The 24,691-nt window shown below is 38.1% G+C and overlaps 1 protein-coding gene across 4 annotated transcripts in view; it reads left to right on the top strand.

The window, feature by feature from the left end:
- The window catches only part of Eip63E (cyclin dependent kinase Eip63E), a 138,055-nt gene that overhangs the window by 89,718 nt on the left and 23,646 nt on the right, over nucleotides 1-24,691 (top strand). For all 4 annotated transcript variants that reach the window (XR_011237520.1, XM_034975386.2, XM_069502939.1 and 1 more), the window contains exons 3-4: nucleotides 2,529-2,687; nucleotides 17,136-17,341. Coding sequence is in view for 3 of the 4 variants with exons in the window: in XM_034975386.2 (XP_034831277.1) it covers nucleotides 2,529-2,687; nucleotides 17,136-17,341 (365 nt within the window). In the remaining variant the exon portion in view is untranslated. The remainder of the gene's footprint in view (nucleotides 1-2,528; nucleotides 2,688-17,135; nucleotides 17,342-24,691) is intronic.

Here is a 24,691-nt window from a genome sequence, read left to right as displayed (position 1 = left end):
AATTCGTAAAATCCACATTCGATGCTAGTTTTAAGTTTGCTAACCATTTTCAATTATCGATTTAACTAAAAAAGTATGTCAAATTACCTCAAATGTGTATGACGTCACATCTGTGTATTTCATACAAGCTCCCATACCTACTAAGCAAGGCTTTTGACGTTTGATAATAAATCGCTGATTTGACTACTAGTCATCATCCCCATAATGAAGCGATGGCTCGTCACGATTTTCTTACGATTGATCGAAGCAACGGGACTATCGCCGCGATTTTGGCCTCCTACGCACTGGCGACCATGGTCGCCGCGACCTGGCCGCGGCGGCCAGTGAATTCTGGACTTTATATGGCAATCGCTATAGCCCCTACGCACTTAGCGGCCAGCGACCAGCGGCCACCGTTGGCCGCGGCGTCCAATTTGATGCCACGCGACCAGCGACCAATCGTGGCCGTCGAGAACATCACTTCTGTATTAAAATTCATCAGTGCTACCGCATCGGCCGCGGCGACCAGACGTGTAGCTAGCTACAGAGTGATTATTTTACAATGGCCAATTTCGACACGGAAAGGTTCATAATTGAAGTTGAAAATAGAAGAGGTTTATGGGATTTAGCATCAAATGATTACTCCAATAAAGTCCAATGAAGTCGACTGCAAATTTTTCGGCCGTCCACATGTCGCGCTTGCCTACGCACCGGCGACCATAGCCGCGGCGGCCTGGCCGCGTCTATGGTCGCCAGTGCGTAGGAGGCCTTTCTCGTCCGTGGAGATGGAGCCTTATTTATCTTGAAAAAATTCACAAGCCACCCAAAAGCATTTTCACTCTCGAGAATTTTAATGTAAAAGTCATCACTGTGCATCAATTGTAAAAAAACATAGCTGACCCGGCGAACTTCGTACCGCCTAACAGTCGATTCTTTTTCAGGCATTTTTTAAAAAATTTCTCTCCGTAAGAACCATCCTCGTACTTCAAGGAATATTATAAAATAGAATTAGCGAAATCGGTTCAGCTGTTCTCGAGATTTGCGATCAGCAACACATTCAGCGATTCATTTTTATATTTATAGAGATATTATTTACGGAAAGCCTTAAACATTCCCCTTTGACAATACAAGAATGAATTATAATGGGTCTTTATTGTCGCGGGAATGTCTGTATTTTATTACCACTTACTCTGAAAGTAATGGACGGGTCTGTTTGAGTCTTATCACATCTTTTTCGAATATCTACGGGATGAAGACGATAAAAGAAGGAATTTTATTAGTTTAGAAAGGGTTATATATTATGTAGGTTAGTATTTAGTAAATATGACGTTATTTGAACCAATAGAACGTAGTTTGATATTATTTAGGATGGCCTCGACCGTGTCAATGTAGCGACATGACATCGCCGGGATAACGTAATTTATGCGAAATCCAATATAATATAAAATTGACTATTCAATAATATTCTATTCGTGTGAGTCAATTTATACAGCTGTAGTTTTGAAAAGTTTTTGCTTAACTTAGGAATTTCTTATTGCCTCTACGTCTATAGGTCTATAGTCTTTACCAGTAGTTCTAATGAGCTCTAAATATATTCAAGCCTATCGCCCTATTTTGTTCTTCAAGAAAATCTTTAACTATAGAGCCATTCAAGAAATCACGTCAATCTGTTGCAACATGATTGAAGGACATACCAATAAATAAACCAACAAATAAAGACAATTTCGCGTTAATAATGAGGGAGTATGGCTGGAGTGAAGACTTCGGCGGGGAGGGGCAATTCTAGCACAACAGACGGAAACGCTTAAGTGCGGAAACCAGCCCAGAGGGAAGAGAGAAAGAAGGGTAGTGTTCTGTACAAAAATGTGTGAACTCTAAACACTAATGTTTCATACCAGTCAGTACACACTACACACCTCTTGAAATCTATCGACTACCAAGTACAACCATTTCAGGAATGCCTCGGTCAGAGTAGACTACAGTGAGGGAACTCTCAGTTTGATTCTGAATCGACGATATGTCAAATATTAGCCTACGATGACGTGAAATCATAGAAAAATTGGACTACATTAGGGTTACCTGCGGCAAATCACTACCCATATTATAAATGCGAAAGTGTGTTTGTTTGTTGGTTTGTTGGTTTGTCCTTCAGTCACGTCGCAACGGATCGACGTGATTTTTGCATGGGTATAGTAAAAGACCTGGAGAGTGACATAGCCTACTTTTTATCTCAGAAAATCAAAGAGTTCCCACGGGATTTCTAAAAACCTAAATCCACGTGAATGAAGTCGTGGGCATCAGCTAGTGTACTGATTTAGCGTTTAGGACCCCGGATGGGTTCGAAACTAGTCGGGCTAACGTCGACTAAACACGTGAGTACAGCCAGGACAGGTATTATTTATAGTGTACCTACTGATTATAATAAACCTGTAAATATTTGACGCCTGCTATTGACGTCGAAGCCTCGACGTTTTGTTAAAAGTTCCCTAACTGTCGTGAAGTGTGCCTCGGGTCAAACGAAATGTTCTTAAATTATTTTGTTGTTACAGCAACAAAAGACGAGTCAGAAACGGACGGCGAGTGCCGGGGCAGACAGAACGGGGGAGGTGGCGCGCGCGGCAAGCTCCCCTACAACGGCTACTCCGAGGAGTGCCTCGACCGGCTGGAGCCGAACGGCAACATCCCTCACGATAAGGACTCCCATTATGGTAAGTACCACTACCCTTTGACATTGACCTTATAGGAACTTCGTGACCAGGGTAAACATAAACCAACGTTTTAAGGGTTCCGTATCTCCAGAGGAGAAAAAAAATAGTCAAGTGCGAGTCGGACTCGCACACGAAGGGTTCTGTACCATCGTACAAGAAATATCGTCATTTTGAAATTCATATTTCAAATGTTAAGTTTCATGGTTAACGGGAAGTATCCGTATAAGTAAGTAAGTATAGGTTTTCGTGACAGACACGACAGATAGATGGACAGACGGACAGACAGACAGACAGACAATGATATGATATGATAAAAATAATAATTGCGTGATGCACTATTATACACAGTCGCTATTTATTTTGTAGTCACTAACTCACTATTGTCTGTCCGTTTAGTACCTACACCGGTGTACATAAGAAAAAAACATGTGCGTTGAATAGAGGTAGTGTAGAAGTAGAGGTAGTGGTGCTTTTACCACAATATATATTTAATCATATATTTTAAATCGCGATTAATGATTAATGATTAAAATCATTTAATCATAATTATGAAAATTTCGATTACGATTAATTAATTTTAATCGTTAATTCCGATTATCCCTTTAACCATTAATCAGATAAACTTTTTGTTAACATTGGTAGGTACTGTATGCACGTGGCAGAAAATAATGTACATCGACCTTTAGAATGAGCTTTCGGCTTCGTAGAGCGTTGTCTCTGTCACTCATACCTGTGTGACGTTTTGTCGATCTCAACGACAGAGACAATGCTCTACAAGACCTCTATCTCTTTTACATTACATTACATTCAGCCGCGTACTGTACAACATCCATTACAAAATCACGGGAAGGTATCAGATAAAATTGAGTTACAAAATTCTTTACTTAGCTCTTGCGAAGTTTGTACTCCACATGACTGTGTGGGGCGAAATGGCAAAATAAAAGGAAACGGCCGAGGAAAAATGCTTGTTGTGGGGTGTAATTTTCGCCCGCCCCTTCAAAGGCGTTCTTCCTTTTTGTTTTTAAGTCTCAATCCTGGACATTGTGTATAAAGCCGTATATTGCACTGACGTAGGTAGGAATCTTTTTCTTTTTGGACGTTTGTATTTGGCGATATAAGTACGCAACGTTCTTCGAACATTTTCTCTACATCGATTAAATTCTTACAAGCTTATCGGTACTTCTCCGTGAAAACCTCTTACATGTAAGAACCAAATACTTGAAAAACATTTAGCTTTTTTATTATATTATTGTTTACAAGATGACTAACTCTATACACAGATGCACTTGGCTGTTTTATGTGTAGTAAGCTAGGATTTTTTCTGTGCTGTACCACGAGAAAAACGAATCAATGCTATAGGTTAATCTAGATCACCACTTATGATTCGTGATCCTTACACTAATGTAAAACCAGCCTTCTAATTAAAATGGTCTGAATGTCTGCCTTCGCTGGTGTTCCCACTAGATTTTAACATGGGGTATTCAACTGACGGATTAACAAAATAGCACAGAATACTTTGCGCTCACTCTTATACATTGCCGTATGAACTACTAGATGATGCCCGCGACTTCGTCCGCGTGGATTTAGGTTTTTAGGTAAAATCCCGTGGGAACTCTTTAATTTTCCGGGATAAAAAGTAGCCTATGTCCTTCCCCGGGATATAAGCTAACTCTGTACCAAATTTCATCAAAATCGGTTGAACGGTTAGGCCGTGAAAAGCTAGCAGATAGACAGACACTTTCGCATTTATAATATTAGTATGGATTAACTCCACCTTCCACGAATTAATGACCGGCGGTCAAATAGCCGCCTCAATACTTTATACAGTATCGAGGCGGCTATTTACGTACGTCTAGCCTAAACTAAACATTTATCACCGACTTCGCATTTAAAAGGTTTAAAAAAATTATATTTTGCAATTTTGTATTTGATATTTTTCTAAAAGAACATCAAGCAGTTCGTTATACCATAACTGCATCATTATGCAGTACTCCCAGCTTCGCTAATTAGACGGCTTTGGACCGCTACCCGGCATCCGCGGTGAATAGTTGTCAATTACGGAGTATTTCATTGCGGTTATCACCTTTTATATCCTGCTAGATACTATAGTGGTATAGTCCGCGACAGGTCGAGATGGCAATCGGTGCCGTGTCCGTGCACGGCCGTCACATGGTGAAGCATAAACTGTTTCATATAAAATGTTCGTGATGTTTTGAATCCGTGCCTCGTCCGCGCGTCGTACGTGGCACGACCCAAGCCTGCCACGTGCTGGCATAAATCATCCCTTATACTGAAAATATCTAACTGTGGTGCCGTTTCTTGCAGCAGATTCAACTTCTAGAATAGCTGGTATTCTGAGTAGAATCTGCTTTTCGAACCAGTGGCATGACTTACCATATGACCACTAGTGGGTATACGTGAAATAAAGATGTATTTAAACGAAAACTTGTATTAAATACTTTTATTATAAGGCCCGCAAATTGCTAATGCGCGTAGCCGCCATTTTAGTGACGTCAGAACTAGATTGAAGTTTCGAGCTGATGGTATACTTTTATTTCGGCTGACGTCAAAATGACGTCATTTCGATGTTAATGAGACATGGTTCCAACGCAATAGCAATTTGCGGGACTTAACGTTTGTTACTTGATAATTTACATCTTGCCGCCAGATAAAAGGGTAGCTTGCGTACTTGGGAGCTTATGGGATCAAATTGCAGATGTGCGCTCCACAAAGGCGTAATTGATTAATTAAATTAACGAGGTCGGCACATAACGCGCAAATACAAACACTCTATTGTTATGATTAGTAGCATTGCAGTTTAATGAGCATCATCGCATTGATAATAATTATAATCTGCATTAGGTAAATTCCGTCCCCACTTTGGTATATTCCACACATCGGTAATTAAGTAATTATTGTTAGAAACACTTCAACATTCTATTCTATGAAGATAAAGGATATTAGTTGTCAAACATCCACGGACAGTCTGTGATCAAAAATGTACGTTGACTTTGCTCAGACTATATTTAGAGTTTAATATGTCTTAATCAAAGATATAGTACCCTCATTAGATCTCAGCCTGAGTGTTTAAATTTTTACTTTACGCTGTAAAAACTGACTAATCAAAGACAAATACTTTAAATAATTGCCCTAGGCTGAGATTGAGATCTATACTAGAGCTTTTAACTTTGCTCAGATTTATGTCCGACTCATCTTTCTCGTTCTAACTCAAAGTAAAGTCTGAGCAAAGTCAAAGTACGCTCTGCAGATCTCAGGTTGAGATCTGTAGAGCGCACACTGACTTTGCTTAGACTTGATAGAGAGTTAAAACAAGACAGAGCTATATCTCTCACATAAATCTGTCTCGTTTTAACTCAATCTTAAATCTGAGCAAAGTCAAAGTGCACTCTACAGATCGCAGCCTCCAGACTGCAGAAATCTACAAAGCTAACTTAGATTCAACTCAGACTTTAGACATAGTTAAATCGATCGATCGAACTTGTATCTCTGCATAAGTCTGTCTCGTTTTAATTCCGTCTTAAGTCTGAGCTATGTCAAAGTATATATCTCTATAGATCTCAGCCTTAGGGCTGATTTTTCAATCGCCAGATAAACTTTAACTGACGAATAATCTTGACGTTTTGACAGATTTTCTATACAAAAACTGTCCAAACCTCAAATTTATTTCTGACATAAAAGTTATTTGACGATTGAAAAATCGGCCCTTAGACTCATATTGATTCAAACTCAGACTCGAAATTGGAACTCTAGTGATATTGACGTCTATTATGATCAAGTCAAAGTCAAAAGTCAAATTATTTATTCAAAATAGGTAATAAATTACTCTTTTTGATGGTCATATTATGTTGGATTTGTAAGATATAGTGGTGATAATTATCTAAAAACGAATTCGAATACTTAGCAGATAGGCTCATCAATATAATGGCTATACAGCCTATAAGCCGCATATATCGGCCTTGACCCGGCAAAGTCTTGTGCCCCAGATTTGTTTGTTTGTTTTAGGCTCTTTTGCTCCGATCTTCGCTACTTGTTTGTTGAATAACTACTTGTTTATCGTGCCAAGCCGATAACAAACTCCGCTTTATCCGTCTTACAATGAAGATTACCTACTTAACTGTGTGAAAAATGATCTATGATTTTATTTTTAACTCGAGCTACCAAGCTTAATAGTTTCACTAATTTATTTATTATTTAGGGTTTTAGAAGTTATTTTGGAGTTGACGTGGGTTATAAAATCTGGACGTGTATGCTGTATAAGGGCCCTTTATAAAACAGTTAGTTTCCAGCCCAGTACGCTTAGTACGAGATTTTACGTCTCACCAACGTTGATAGTATTAGAGTGTCGAAAACCTTCCGCATTATAGTAAACTGGATCTTAACTGCTTTGTATTAAAGCTCAAGTTTGTCTACACATCTACAGCTAGCGCTCCAAGCGGAAACGTTGCAAAATTAAAATCAGTGGCGTTGGATTTTGGACTACAATTCAAGGCTCTTTAGGCCCATTTTACTTTGACGGTATTGTGTTTCGACTCTCGAATTTTAGCAACGTTTGGTGAGACGTAAAATCTTATACTAAGCGTACAGGTGGGATCGGCTGTGTCCTACGGTACGCACAGCTATACGCTACACTCTCAATATAATTCCTACAAGAAAATGGAAGGAAGATGCGCGGACGCGTCTTTATCGAGAGCGGGTGCCGAGCGGCATGGATAGTAAGTATAGCATCGCGCCCGCATACCCGTCCTGCAGGACGCACCCGCTCCCAGCTGCGCAATGTACGTACGAGTAGCATGAGTCAAAGAGACGATTCCGTATGACGGATTACATGCAAGTACCCACATAAAATCCTTCGTACAATGTTGTGTTTTGCATCGTAATAAAAACCTATCAGGCAGACGGATTAATATGTACGACATGGAGCGATGATTTGCATTGTTTACGATAATTGCTGTTACACAACACGCGAATGCATTGAAAAGCTAAAACCGCTTAGTAAATAGCGTAATCCACTCGCTATTCAAGCATGGAGTCTATCGAATTATCATCAACTTGACAAATGAGTTGCTGCCTCATATACAAAGCCGATATTCTAAATTCGAATTAATCATAAAGCCACGATAGATTAATAGTGAAATAAAATTGGCTTACACATAATTTAAGCTTTATCTAGTCAATTTGTACGGATAATTATTGTTAATGTCTTTGAGTTTGTATCTAATGCGAGGAACGGCAAGGCGAAGCATAAACTGCTTCATATAAAATGTTCGTGACGTGTTGTTGTTCGCGCCTCGTAAGTGGCACGGCCCGCGCCCGCCACGTGTTGACATAAATCAACCCTAATTCTCGCCAAAAAGTGACAGCATTACATTACAAAATTTAAGCAAATCAGTTTAACGGCCTTGAGCAAAGTAAGCCTAAATTCTTTATGCGATTATTTTCTAAAGTTTGTAAATTGATTACGTAATTTTTCTTCACGTTCTTTTGGTTAGATAATATGAAATCCAAACATAAAGTCAGTACACACTGACAAGCTTAATCCAACGCTCCAGGGTTGACACGTGTAAATAAACCGTCTATATAAATATTTATAGAACATCCGTTGCAATGCCGTTGAATTTTAAATTCACTTCGTTGGGTTTTTTAATCCGATCGACCGTTCTTAGTTCGCGCTAATAGCTCTTGCTTAGCTTTACTGGGTTAGTTTTTCAGTTGCTAAGGAGATTGTCTAAGCGAATTTTTCCTGTGTAATAATGATTTTATTTGTACACTCTTCCTATATCATTAACACGATCTAATAATCAATTTGATTGCTATGTCTTAAGGTAGATTTACAGCTAGGCGACCGCAACGCGCGATGGTGACATGCGACGCCTTATGTCGCGCGATTGATTGATATTCATGATGATGATGCTATTTCAATTTCAATACATTTATTTTCGATTTAGGCTTGTGTAAGCTCTTACGAACGTCAATGTTCAAAATTTCAAGATATCAATAAAAATACAATTGAAAAGACCACGTGCCAAGTTTCAAGAATAGCAATCACCTCAAAAATGCTCTCCATACATTTCTTAGACACAAAGCAGAGTGCAGGTGTCGCGCGTCGCTGTCGCGTAGGTACCCCAATCTGCTTTTAGGTGCTTCAGTGCAAAATTCTAATTAGTACCTAATTAAAAAACTTACATCTTTTTCTAATTTATTTTAAAGGGAGTGGTTATTTGTGTGAAAGGTAAATGATGTGTGCAAACAGCAAACTTATTAAATTACTTAAGTAAAGAAATATTGCCTTCCTTCCTTATTTGTACAGATGAAACATTCCTTTGCCGTTCCTATTTGCTCTCCATTAAATAATTTACAAACATTTTTGTTCTCGTATCGTTTCACAGATACACAGACCCCTCGTAAACAAGATTCCTACTTCCACAAAGGGGATTCTCTTAAAATACAATGAATGAATAAACAAGTAATATTGGAGTAAGTGTATTTGTGTTTCAGTCGCAGCTTTTTATTATGTGGCAACCCTAGGCTGTTTTGAATTTTGTTTGTCTTTTGTCAGTGTTTTAGACAACGTTTATTTTAACAATGTGAGTAGGGCTTAGTAAAATAAATGTTCTGTTCAGTATTTTCTTGTATTTCTATTGTGGTGCATTGAGGCCACATGGACGTGACAAGGGGGTTATTTAAAGATCTTTCTATGATACATAAATATATACCTAGATAAGTATGTTTAAGTAAGGTAAACAAGGTTTCGCACTCATCCGATCCGACTCCGTGAAAATACGTTCCTTTTTGTTTTGTATGGGAGCTTATGACATATGTCGTAAATAATCGCTGCTATTCTCACGGATGACGGAGGTGCAGTGCGTAATCGCCGGTAGCTTCTCGCTGAAATGTGTAAGAGTCAAGAGGCGCACTTTACGCGGCCCATACAATCTTGTTACCGCGAACTGACTAAGAAATCATGACACGAGTGGAAAAACTACCTCTAGAGTCTAGAAGGTCTAAGACAAATTGCGTCGCTTAAGCGTTTCTCTGAGAAGGTTTATGGATTAGTTAATCTTTGAAGCAAACTAAAGAAAAACGGACTAGGTTATGCAGTACGTGGTAGGAAGTAATGTACAACGGCCTTTAGAATGTCATTTCGGCTTTGTAGAGCGTTGTCTCTGTCACTCATACCTATTATGACTTTTGTCAGTCTCAACGACAGAGACAATGCTCTACAAATCTACTATGTCCTTCTAAACGTCGATGTACATTACTTTCTGCCGCGTACTGTAAGAAGTTATTTCTAGTAGAAAAGTAGAAAAGAAATCATACTACTTTTAATAACTAGGTACATTACCAAGATACCCAAGTTATTTCAGATAATTTTCATAACAAAACGTCGAAGCAGTGTTATTACAATAACTGAAATAATAGCGAGAGTCCCCTTTCAATTAATCAGGGAAGCGATAACATCGTTCTCAAATTTACTTCCCTTCTGGCGGTTTCAGGAAACGATGCTTCCCAGTTATCGAAGAGAAACGTGCTACTTCTATACACCTACTTAAGGTGTGAACCTTACAATATCGCTATTAGGGATAATTGTGTACGATATTTTAACAGTGGTTGCGCTACATGGTAATAACTCAAATATTATTGTAATAAACGTGTTTTATACGTACCTAATCTGCTTAGCTAAATCAAAATTTAATGAAGTCGGTTATAATAAAAGCTTTTTTTGAGATGTAATAAAATATTAGGTATACCTATGTTTTTTTATTCATTATAGGCAAACGCTTGACCACAATCACACCTGATGGAAAGTGATGATGCGGCCTATGATGGGACGCGTTTACCTAGATGTTTGCGCATTTATGCGATTACACTTGATAATTAGGCTTATTTCACAGTACGGGATATAAATTATATGGTAGTCCGGTCAAGATAGATATTCAAAGTTACAATAATTCGCATAGGGCTAAAATTTAGTACGAATGTTGGGAACACCAATATATAAATCAATTGTGAAAAGTCCCCATCGATTTATATTGATGTTCCCAATATTCGTTCCAATTTTTAGCCCTTTGCAAATTATTGTAACCTTGAACGTCTATTGTGACCGAGCTATAATTTATAATTTATATCCCGTAGTGTGAAATAAGCTTAAATGATGATACGGAACGTTTCATGAAGTGAGTTTCTAGTTTAGACACCATAATAATACAAGTAAAGATAAAATTGCGCCCATTCTGTGACATCTTAAGACATGGGCGAGAAGATCGCAACGAGGCCGACCTACTATCGCCGGCGATAGTATCGCCCTGTGGAGATTTTGTCCATAAGAGTTATATCGAATTTGGTGGCACGGGGACACTATCGCCGTGATTCTTTCGTCTGTGGAGATAGCGCCTCACTGATTGATACATCAACGTCCATCCCGATTTCAGTTTTCTAAGTCCCTTGTATCTAGAAAGATGAAATTTTGTAGACAAGAACTAAGGTCAGATTTTTGGAATTCCCACGGAACGTGTAGTCGCGGGCGGTTCCCATTTACAATAACGACGAATAAATAAATAAAATCTGTGCTCGTAAATCCTTTTAGGATTACTGCCAATCTTATTTTAAAGGGACGGTTAAAATGAATATGTGATCAAAATCGGGATTGAACCCGGATTTGGTCCGAATTAATCACCGTGATCGTATTCCGCCTCCGAGCCTCTCAAAAACGTGATATGACAAATGGCACCTATCCGAGTGTCCATTTTAATTACGGACGTGCCTGGAGCGAGGCGGGGCGGAATTGACTCGGGTGCAATAAACGTTTTTATTTCCCAAATGAATTATGACACGACGCGCCGAAAATGACAGTCACTGTGACACACGCACGCGACAAAATATCAAGCACAAGCGTGTTTTAATTTGTTTCCGTTAATTTATTTTATTCAGATTAAGCTTTATTACAATCTAGTTACTCTCGTCACTACGATTGAGTGGATTTAGATTTCAAACAATCCAATGGCAGCTCATTGATTTTTCGGGATAGAAAGCATAAGTAGTAAGAGTAGGTCTTATAGCAGACATAAGGGGAAAAATCTGAAAACTGAATTTGTGGTTACAGCGCACAAAAAAATATGGTCATGAACTAATAATGAGTGTTTCCAATTTTCTAAGTAAGATAGTTATAACTTATAAGTATCAAGTGGGGTATCATTTATGACAGGACTTTACTTGTGCATTCTAATATAGATTATTATTTATTTTTATGTTAAATAGTTTTTTATTTATCGTACCTACCAAATGTCGAAAAAATACGACTGTAGTACGGAGCCCTCCGTGCGCTATTCTGATTCGCACTTTTTTCTTATTGTTAAATTTTTTGTGGTAAAAACGAATAAAACCGGCCGAATCGATCGCCCTGGTAGTTCTAGCTCCTCATGTAGGTACGTCTTACGGTTCATCTCTTCGTATGCAACCACCTTAAATTAATTCAACTTAATAAATAATTCCATCCAGAATTACAGGAAATTTTTCTGCACATATTTGAACCCTGTATAGTCAAAGGACTAATCGGAAAATTTGAAAGAAAATATACCTATATTTCACTAGCCGGGATACTTTTTGTTTTTGAAAAGTATAATCTTCATGAGTTTGTGGAATCCATCTTCATCTGTATTCTGTATAGGTATCTTTAAGCGTTATAACTGTAAGTAATAATTAAAATCCGTTCGGAATTTATTACGGGCCCCGTTATTTGCAGTTGACTTACGTAGGTTAGCGGTTACCGTGAGCCAGAGATATGACTTTATGAGGCTGTTCTCTGAATATTTTATATTTGACTGCACACATGTATTATGCTAAATCAAATCAGTCTCGCAGTAAGCCAATCAATGGAACCATGTTCGGCGCTCATAAGGCAAATGCATTGCAATGCCATTTTTGTGTATTGAACGATTCGCACGCCACCCACTCGTGCGTTGATAGTACTATCTCAGAAACCTTCCCGCAAGTCCCAACAACAACTGTACAAAATTTCTACTCAGTAGGATGCCGGCTTACGGTGCGTGATATTGCGGACGGACACGGACCAGCCTGCACCGACGCACCATGGGAAGAGTATCCGATAGTCCGTGGTAGCGCAGATACGTCGACGTCGTCGTCGAGCCTTGTGCGCGGTGCGTGGATGTCCGTGGTACCGTCATCGGCCGTGCGTGATTATCCACAGAATCGCGCACCGTGGGGAAGCCAGTATAAGTAGTGCGTCAATTTTTATGACGGTAAATGTGAATGTATTATAAAATGTACAGTATTGTAAGCCTTCCTCGTGAAATGTTTTAAATTATGGTCTTGAAATCCACTAAGAATTTTAAAAATTATAAGCAAATGCCCAGTCAATGGCGGATCACGATTTGTTTAATAAAAGAAATGTAGAGAAATTCAGTCGCTTTTCCGAAAGAGTAGTTAAGTTAGTTAAAGTTTATAAACATCATCAATCAGCCACCTATTTACCTAATATAGTAATGAAACGCTGCGAACAAAGTGAAATAATTTTTGATTCATAGTTTCTCGTTAAATTCCAATTCCCCCCGCCCATAACTCACACAAATGCAAAAATATTGTACTGTTTATTTTGTTGAACTAGTAGGTAATAAACAATTCCATCTATCATATTAGTGCGCGACGTATTGCGGGAATTAAATATTGTTCTGGCTAAAGGTCTGGCCAGATAAGAAGCGTAACGATAGCAGTACGGCAGAGGACGTCAAACTGAACTGTCAGACTGGTATGATTTGTAATGCAGCAGTTACTTAACTGCTGGTCCCTAGACTGAGACGTATCTACCGCCGCAGTTTGACTGCTGCAGTCTGACGATCGCTGCTTACCTCTTGATTATACAGGTTATACATTTGCACATAATATTTTAATCTCTGAAATAAAATGGCAGGTCTAAACCTGTAAATTAAGTGTACCGATTGTGTACAACCCAATTAGTACCTCTCTCTTACTCTTTAGGGTCTAGACAGGCGGACTTCATTTGGACTACAAGCCGACTGCAAAATTGCAGTTAACATAACTGCATCGCAAACAGGCCGGTTTTCAGTCGGTGTGCTTTTTTAGTACGGGCGCACAGTGGTAACTGCACGCCGGCTGCACGCGATCTGCGCAGTCAGGCAGCAGTTGTAATATAAACTGCAATACAGCTGTATCCCAAATGCTTTTCAGTCCAAATGCAGTCCATCTGTCTAGACCTTTAGGACGTTTCCATTGCGCGTTGTATGCGCCCAAGGCTTGAAACAGGGAATTCCCCAACTATCTCCCCTACTAGTTGTAAGGCACGCCCCAACTATACCCTGTGGCCTAGATACAAGTACATTATTAAACTGAATATTGCGTGACGCTTTTGAGCTAGGCGTATTGGTAGACAGGGTAGGGCCATACTTTTTGTCAGGCTTATTTCGCCCGCGGGTTGTACGCAAACAACTGAGTTTGTCCCATAAGTAGGTACCTACTGTAAAAAAGTTATAACTGGCAGCTTTCCCTAGACCTCATAGTGCTAGCTCTATATGACCTAGATTAGTAATAATTCGTTTTGGTACGTCATCGTTACATATACTTAAAATCTCACAATTATTTTTCTATTGCTTCCAAGGAAATTCAATAAAGTTTTTAAGCATACCTCTTGTACTTAGCTCTCTTAGCTTTGTTCCGTATTGAAGTTATTCGAGAATTACTTTATTGAAAGACGAAAGTACGTACGCTTTTGAATCGTCAAAAGTTATTCATTATGTAACAATTTGCCACGGATTCGATATAGCTGGCTCTACATAAAAGAACCGACAAAAAGTTCGATCGGTACTTAAAATGAAACGGTCTACGGGTAAAAAGTTATTTAGGTTGGGGTGTGCGACCATAAAAAGGGTACTTCGGTACCTCATTCAGTGTACAAAATACTTGATGAAGTGTACATACTCGTATAATAGCCTCAAACATTATTTTTCAAAAATCCTTTCTTAGCGGATATCCACGGCATAATAGCCTGCATGCCAAACTTCAGCCCGATCCGTTCAGTAGTTTGAGGTGTGCGTTAATAGACCAGTCAGTCAGTATTTTTTCCTTTTATATATTTAGATAGACAAACCTTATATACCTGCTAGTTGACTTGCCTGGGCTTCGCAAGGGTAGGCTTACCCATTTTGTAAATCTGGTGCGTATAAACATTACTTGTGAAACTTTCTAAATGATCCGCAAAAACCGCGTTGGAATCCACTAAGTGTAGATTTCGTAAGAATACACATACAGAAGCTGATTGTGAATATTTATACTAATTAGTGTGGACTATGAATGGTATGTTGTTTTGACTTTTCAAATTTTTAACGTTTTTACTACATCTTAATAAATAAAAAGAAAAGTCCTAATTTCTTCACTAACTAACTCATCAACGCCAAGCCCAAAGCCTTGGAACCTATAAAGCTGAAATTTTGTCCAGAGGTTCCCTTTATAATGTAGGCAAGGATCAAGGATGGATTTTCCAAAATTCCTACGGGATAGGGAATAAAGAGGATTTTTTTATATTATCGCCGAGCGAAGGGGCGGTCGCTAGTATTCAATATTATAGGGTTACATGGGGTTGTTCAAGGGGCGGACCAACAGATTCCTGAAAGGCCAGCAACGCATCGGCAGTTCTTCTGCTGCTGCAAATGTTCATGGGCGGCGGTAATCACTTTACATCTGGTGACCCGCCTGCTCGTTTGCTCGCTATCTCTATTCAAATAACATCAGTCAAAGTGTGCTCTAGAGATCTCAGCCTAAAAAAAACTACACAACTTTGATTGTTTAAGTATCTGACTACATTTCATAATAAGGCCTATAGTTTACACAAACACAAAAATTTAACAAAGGTGTAACTAATTGAAAAAAAAAACCATAGATTACGTATGTAGTCTTCGAAATCATTGACAAAAGTTAGGGCAAAAATTATGTAAAAATTAAATTATTAATAGATATAAGAAAGTTCACAATTCTTCCAAATAAATTGATTAAAAAAATTCTATTCACGAGCAGCTATTGGTGCGCAATTAAATGATTTATTACTTGCCACTTCGAAATTAGTTTCTCATTCCTCATCGGTCTACGCCTTAACGCTATATATAACGCCTTCAAATAAAAAAACCGAAAAAATAAGGTAGATAAGTTCTATAAATCAAAGCATTCCGCGCCTCCTTTATCCCACTTTTATCCGACGTGATCGATCGTCTTCATAATCGATTTGTATGATATAACCGATTGCGCTCGATGATTTATTCGCATCGTGTTTACACGGAGCCCATAACGCCTTTGTGACGCCTTCAGAGGGTCCTCCAGTGCGGAAATATTGATGGCGAGAAAAATAGCTTCTTTCATAACCGTCTTGCTCAATTGTCGTGAATCGATTTTGTTATCGACTATAAAGGAGAATAAGCGATTCCGATATTCTAGTTATGACGACTTTTGCCTCACTAGATAGACTTTATGCTCTTTGATGCCCATGTAAAAAGAAATAATCATTATGAACTTACATTTCTTTCGACTACTTTTAGGCGAGTATAATTAATATTCGCATAGCTGTATAATTTACTTCATATATAAAAGAAATCTGGATTTTCTCTCCGTAAAATTACGCGCAGTCCATTTGGTTAACGTTGTGTGAAAATCATAACGCTTGACTGAAGGGAAATGAATATAACATTAAGTTAATAAGAGACATCTTTAAAAAGTTTAATTTCACTAAGTGCACTGTGTCTTCGGGGATGCTCTCAGCGTTATTAGGGAATAGAGGGTGGTAGACGCCTGTCAGTTTGCCTGTTGTCTATCAGTTAAAAATTCATTAAATAGCTCACGGCGCGCGCGCCGCTATAAACCGAAAGTTTTATAAATCGGTTTCATTGCCTGAATAAAATCGGCTTGCTGTCTATTTTTAATCTATACCTACATATTATTATGCAGGGATAATCTGACTGACTGGCATTATATCAACGTATATCCATAGAATACTTAATAGTTCCTTACAGTATATAGAAGGCAGAATTCATAAAGACGTTTAAGTAAATAGCGACTCTTGTATTGACGCAATAAAATGCAATCCAGCTCGCACAGCGCTCCCGCCACAAGTTTAATGAACATCTCTCTATCTATCGTGTAGACTCTTATCTCTCTCTCATAAGAGACAAGTGCCGTCATGGGGGCGCCGCCATCTTTTTCAGGTCACGTGACCAAGTGAGCGCAGAAACTTGTGATTTTGTTTATATTGTAGACATTCACTAAGAAAAGATTTTCTGGAATTTCACCTGAGCGAAGCTGAAGCACGAGGGTCGCTAATAGAGAAAACTTTGAGTTCGAAACCTACAAATATCAAATAGGGTTTTTTTAAATCGCCTTTTTATATTAAATCTTTTGTTGATGTTGTTACAGAATGGAGTGGGGGAGGTGGCAACGGCGAGTACCGTGTTCGGAGACAACTGTCAGTATCTTCAGACTCGAAACTACTAGACGAGGCAGCGAGGGAAGACGCGAGGGTCGTCATGAGGCCCAAGCGGCCGCCCAGGCCCAAGTCAGAGGCGTTTCTAGGCCCACACGACCACTCCAGCAGACGAACGAAACGGTTTAGTGCCTTTGGGGTGAGTTGATTTTTTAAAACCAAGATTCCCTGTTGGTCGATTGCGGAAAATCTGTTTTTTTTTGCTTAATTTGTGGTATTGTTGCTGCAACAATGCCTTTCAGCAATTAGTTAGTGAGTGTCGACCAATCAGAGATGATTGCGATCGTCATATTGTAGCTGTCAAACTACGGTGTTATTGAATTGCTGTGGCAATAGTGTAAAAAGCAATTTTTTTTGCATTAAACTCGCCAGAAAAACTGACCAGAACCTCAAAAAGATTCCTGTTCTTCGCAACTCAATTAAAGTCTTCGCGTAGTCTCTACATGAATTTTTGCTTTCCTACCAAATACAACAATGTTAGTAGAAACCGACCTTAACAGTTCATTTTGGAATCATATTTTAAACAGGAAAAAAATTGTTATAGACAAATGTCACAAGTTTTACCGAGTAGAGTCTAATATAACAATGGTCGCGAAATTCTTTTTTCCACGTTGAATGTTGGCGTCCATTAATAGTATGAATCTGCGTTGAAATGTCCGCGCATTACTTAGGAAGGCAAGTCGGAGCCGGCGGACATTCTTGAAGGACCCGAGTATTCGCGAAGAATAATAGCGGCCACTGTTCACTTGATAGCTTGCACAGAGGCTGAATACAAAAAGAAAGCAACACTGACTTTGACGGATGGGAAACGATTTTTTAGACAATTGAGGCCGAAAATTCGTTCTTACGGTGCAATTTACAGGAATTTCCTGTAAAAGCCTAATGTTCTCTAAGGCACGGATACAGAAGTGGGGAGTTTTTTAAATAAACTATACAAGGTGTAACCAGAACGCTAGCGAAAGACAGGTGATACTACTGATGTTTACTGATATGATAACACCATAAAAACGCAATATTTTGTATATAAAATATAAACATAAAATCCTATATTTTGTAAAAGTTCACAATATATTTCAAATAAAACACCTGACCGACGCTAGAGGTCAATGAACGCTGCGTAAGTACGCCATCTGGAGTCAATGTCACGTGGTAGGCGGGGCATTGACCCGAGTTTTGCACGCTATACATTGCGGGATTGAAAAATACTAAATCACAAAAACTACAAAATGAGGCAAATAGTTCTTGGTATTGGATTATGTTTAGGTAGTTTAGCAATAACTAAGTTTTTGCTAGCGCTCTGGTTACACCCTGTAGGCTTGCATTTGACTGCAATCACACCAAACAGGAGATGATGCAGTCTAGCATCTGTTTAACATTACAAATAGGAAAGTGTGTCTGTCTGTCTGTTAGCTTTCACGGCCCAACTGTTTAACTGATTATAACGAAATTTGATAAAAAGGTAACTTGCATTCTAGGAACGGACATAGGCTACTTTATGTCCTAGAAAATCAAAGAGCTTCCACTAGATTTTTAAAAGCCTAAACCCACGCGGACGATGTTGCGAGCATTAATTAGCATTCGATAGACTGAAACGATAGACTGCAGATTTGCTCCTAACTTCAGCTGTTAGCAGGAATTTGCGCTCCAAACCGGCAATAAAGTTCTTTCTTCTCTAACATTTTAAATTACCCACCTCCTTTTTCAATCGTATAGTTACTTCCCTTATTCGATAAATCCTAGTACGCCAGCATCGCTTAAAAGAATACGACGTAAATCTCTTCAATCGTACGTTTGATATCGAAAAGGCTGAATTGGCCATCAGTTAAGCGCTCTAAAAGAAATTTGCATGCAAAGAAATCCCCGTGACATTGCTATAGCGTACAGACCCCTTATAAGGTGCAAAATGTCTTATTAAAACAGCATAAACGCTGTGTAGACAATGATATCTCTGATTGTTGACTATAGCTATAAGTAGGGTTGTCACTGCCCAGGTAGACTAAAAAAACCAGCCGCACGTAGAGATCTATGAAAACGAGCAAAAAATCACGTTTGTTGTATAGGAGACCCTCGAATATTTTTTTTCTGTTTTTTAGTATTTGTTGTTATAGCGGCAATAGAAATACATCATCTGTGAAAATTTCAAATGTGGAAGTCCCTACAAGAGACCTAGTGCAGCAGTGAACGTATACTTATAGGTTGATAATGATGATGAATCGATCGATTAAAACATGTATAAACCTCTGTCGTTAAGCAATATTAGCGTACCTCGATGCCGCGTGGAGATATTATGAGTCTAATAAAACTTCCATTCTATACTCTAGGCAACGGGCGCTAACTTTTTATCGTATAAAAATATTGTCTAAGATGGCTTCCCCGCCACATATTACGTGACATCGAATGAGTCAAATATCTATTTCAAACTACCTTCAATAAATAAATTAATAATCTTGAACAATATTTTAAAATCAAACTTACTCGTTAAAAATAACCTAACAGTTGAATACTGACAAAGTGTAACAAATTTATAATCGAAAAAGCTAACACACATATGAAAGTCAACGAAATATTTACCAAAACAACACCATCCATCATCCATCTACTGCTGGACATAGACAAATATCGCCTTCTTCTCCACTCACTTTCCACTTTTTTCTTGAACAATGGTTATGTTTTTTTTAAAATTTACTTTTGTGGATTGAATCCGCAAATTATTTAATTATTTATTATTTGCCAACCCTACCCAGAGGAGGTCGAAAAGTGAAACAGTACGAGTTACCATTATGCATTGTGTGCAAATATTGGGAATACCTGAGCTATGTTATGCATTTTTACAGTTTTTTTAGCGAATATAAAATGCTCGAGCGTTTGTTCTCGTGGGAAATATTCAGTTATTAGGATGTGGCATTTCGCTATCTGCTGCGACGATCTGCCATCTGTTACTGGGGAATGACGTTAATTATGACGATTAACTCTTTCTTGCTCAGATATTTTAAAAAGAAACTTGAAATATACATGTGTGACAAACCGGCTTTACCCACGTATTTAGTCGACGTTAGCCCGACTAGTTTCGAACCCACCCGGGGTCCTTTATCACAGTGACTGAGTTCGCACACGCGTCGCGGTTGAGTCTCAGTCTCACTCTCAATGGATGGGTCGACTAAATACGTGAGTAAAGCCGGTCCGTCAAACTTGCTTTAAAATATATTTGTTAAAATGATACAGCTGACACAATAGGCTACTTGACTCATATCTAATTTCGTCCAATAAATGATTATTTATTATAGTATTTTGCTTAAGACAACGAAATATATCAATAACAATTATTAAAAACTCAGAATGGATATATAAATCCGATTTAAAAAAATACAGTTTTTATTTTTATTTGAAACTCAGAAAACGCTGTCAGCCATGATGTCACATCATTAAATATGTAAACAAACAAATGTCATCCCTATTGACTAACGTAGTATCCATATATATAAAATTTCAAGTCCTGACTAACTTATATATCAACGCACAGCCTAAACATCTAAACAGCTGGTCCTAGATACATGAAATTTGGTGGGTGTGTTCTTTGTAGGTAAAGAGTGGTGGTCCTTTCCTAGTGGATACCTTATCCACTAGGAAAGGATTTTTTGAAATTCCACCCCTGACTGGGTTAAATGGGGGTTTGAAATTTATGAAGTCCATGCGGGCGAAGTCACGAGCATAAGCTAGTTTTTATATATTTATAAAAACTCATAGTAAACGTAAAAAATTATCGTTTTCTCTTTATAAATTGAATAAGTTATTAAGTAAGACTTACAACAAAGTGATCTTTGCAAAAATAAATTTGGGTTGCAGTCGTTAGTGATATAGGATCCCTTTAAGCAAGTCTTCGCGTGTTACGTATATTTATTTCACTGGGCACTCTAATCCACAACTTTCCTGTGGTCTTTATCGATGCGTTTTTACATTCTCGGATGATACAATAACGATAATTACTATATTTTTCATGTAAACTAGTATAGAAGTCATGTTTATTAAACTTTGGGAGGTTATGCTGTTGTTTACAAATGCATGACGTCAGAGCACAGATAATCTATCGGCCAAACATGGCCGACAGTGTTTTCACCTGTCTAAGAAAAATATATTTTTAAATTAAAGTTTTACGGTTTTTAGGGCGCAAAAAAATATAGTGTTAATTTTTTTGATCTAATAGGACAAATATTAACCATTTAAGACCTACTTAAAAAAAGTGTCAACTAGCCTATTCTACCACTTTTTAATAGACTCAAAATACGATCTATAGATCTCAGCCTTAGTATGTATAGCTTTTAAGTCGTATACGGTATACGTACATTATTGTACATTGTATATGCTGTTCCGACAAAGGGTGTAATTTCAAGCAATACTGCCTGTAAATTACTGTTGATCTGAAAACTTAACGGCTCGTGAATAATAATATTATCTTAGTACCACGAGCTTCTGATAGCTAATAGGCACGATATCTTACTAAAATATTTATCAAGAAAACGCGAGAGAACTCTGTACAAACATCAGGAGCGCCTAAACCTGCATGCCGTAGCAAATAGAGAAGGATTATTTCACAGGTAGCATGTGAAAAATCATGGGGAAACTATTTTCATATTATGTAACAAAATACTTAAAGTTGTCTGTGAAAAATCACGAAGCGAAATCTCGTATGTGTATCTCTTACTAGCTTATGCTCGCGGCTTCCTCCGTGTGCACTACACAAACTTCAAACCCCTATTTCACCCTTTTAGGGGACGAACTTTCAAAAATCCTTTCTTAGCGGATGCCTACGTCATAATAGCAATCTGCATGCCAAATTTCAGCCCGATCCGTCCTGTAGTTTGAGCTGTGCGTTGATAGATCAGTCATTCAGTCAGTCAGTCAGTCAGTCAGTCAGTCAGTCACCTTTTCCTTTTATATATTTAAGATAATCTTATTACGTTTAATTTTATTCCATTTGCTTTTATAAATTGCGCACGCGCATTATCATGGACCCGAGGTACGATGCTAAAAAGTGTGCGAGTGAGAATACTTCGTGTTGGAATTGTTTCGTGTTACAATTAATTAGAAAGAGATAACATCTACTTAGTTAAAATTGACGCAAACTATTGTTAGTACGAAAATTCACTATTCGTGAAAACCCACATTATTGATGGTTTTGATTTTGATCATAATTCCTTGTTAATTTAATGTAGCTAATAATTGTAAGTGCGTAAATTAAAACGTTAGTAAAATCGCCTGTGAAATTGGGAAAAACAATTTCACCAAATGAAAATTATTCAAGAGTAGCAATAATTGCCCATCTCTAGTAGCAAACCGTATCACATTAGTTAAGTCAAATATTTAGACAGGCGCTGGTTGGTAGGCGGGCGAAGAAAGCGAAACGGCGAAGACGGGGAGCTAAATGATGGTCCGAGATAACGCAAACCTACTCGGTACACGCACAGTGATCTACGTAAGAGATTTCTACTTCCACCTTATCTTTCTGTTAGTTTATGCTATAAATAGCTAGGATCGGATAGGACAGGATATTGTATAATCATCGTGATTGAATGAATAGCACACGTAACTCCTTTATCAAACACTGGCTTAGGTATTCCCGCACCTTTGCCCGCGAGGATTTGGCTTTTTTCAAAGATCTCGTTGAATATTTTATAATTTATCTATGTATTTTTAACATTATTTCTACATATAAAACACAAAATATTTCTTTTGTATATAACTCTTTGGTTGTGCAATTAAAAAAACCTTTTATTATTGGGGGCGTACGTTATACACATTAACCTACCTGAAAAATTTCAAGTTTCTAGGTAAACCGTACGTAAATAAAAAAGATAAGTTTACTCCTAAAGTATATTGTCTCTTATTAGAAAAACTAGTTTATGCTCGCGACTTCGTCCGCGTGGATTTCATAATTTTCAATCCCCTAATTACCCCTGTAGGGATAAATTTTAAAAATCTTTAGCGGATGTCTACGTCATAATAGCTATCTGCATGCCAAATTTCAGCCCGATCCGTCCAGTCGTTTGAGCTGTGCGTTGATAGATCAGTTGATCAGTCAGTCAGCTTTTCCTTTTAAATATACGTACTAGCTTATGCCCGCGACTTCCTCCACGTGGACTACATTTTTACCCCTTTAGAGGTTGAATTTTCAAAAATCCTTCCTTAGCGGATGTCTACGTCATAATAGCTATCTGCATGCCAAATTTCAGCCCGATCCGTCCAGTAGTTTCAGGTGTGCGTTGATAGATCAGTCAGTCAGTCCGTCAATCAGTCAGTCAGCTTTTCCTTTTTATATATTTAGATAAGACAACATAAAACTCTGCTAGTCTCAGCGTTAACTAATCTCTATCTAGATAAAAGAGATTTTTCGATACAAAAAGATCAAAGTCGTAGTGGCTTGCTAAGAGCACTTCGCGATCCACGCTAATCGTTACAAACAACCGCTACTACGGTACTCTGCTCACTTGCAAAGAGCTACGACTCGAATTTCAGAACGTCTCTCTTCGAGTAAGATTGCTCGAAGTTGACTTTACTTAATTTTTAAAGAAGCAAATCTTAAATACCGGAACAAAGTGTCTTGTAGCCATGCTACCGCGACAGGTCGAGATGGCAATCGAGGTGCGGGATAGCGCGGGCGCTGTGCGGGTGTGCGGGCTTTATATCTCGGTTGCCATGTCCGTCGGCAATCGTGTCTATCAAGAAAACGTATAGGGCACTTCCCGTTGACCTAGAATCACGAAATTTGGCAGGTAGGTAGGTCTTATACCACAAGTTTAGAGAATAAATCTGACAACCGTGAATTTATGGTTACATGATAAAATAAATTAAAATGTCTTCATGAACAAATATAGGTATTTTCAACTTCCAAAGAATGATAACTATACCAAGTGGGGTATCATATGAAAGGACTTAACTTATACATTCTAAAACAGAATTTTATTCAATTTTTATGCCTAATAGTTTTTGATTTATCGTGCAAAATGTAGAAAAAACACGACTGTAGTAAGGAACCCTCAGTGCACGAGGGCCGCACTTGGTCGATTTTTTATTTTGTAATAACGTAGTGAGCTGTGAGCATTAACCTTCAGACGCGTTATGAAATTACAAAATTATATGGCGTAAAGGAGTCAACATAACTCTAACACCGTATATATTGTAATCTATGTAATGTTTATATAAGACATGCGTATATAGTATGTACCTACTTACTTAAAAACCATAACGTTCCAAACGTTAAGAGCACTTTGCGATATACCTGCGCTATTCGCAAATCGTGATACACGGCCGCTGTAAAGATACTTTACGCCTTTACGATAATGAAAGGCTGCAATATTCCTCGAATGTTACCTTTCAATTTATATCCCTCCGTTTTTATTTTCTTCACTAAGACATTGGAGAATTCTATAATATGTTGGCGTAATTATAGCGTTTTCTTTATACAATCTATACTAATATTATAAAGAGGTAAAGT

This window comes from Maniola hyperantus, chromosome 14 (assembly GCF_902806685.2).
Source record: "Maniola hyperantus chromosome 14, iAphHyp1.2, whole genome shotgun sequence".
Classification (NCBI taxonomy): Eukaryota; Metazoa; Arthropoda; class Insecta; order Lepidoptera; family Nymphalidae; genus Maniola; species Maniola hyperantus.
The sequence above is the reverse complement of the archived record's forward strand: the minus strand, read 5'-3'. Positions and strand labels throughout refer to the sequence as shown.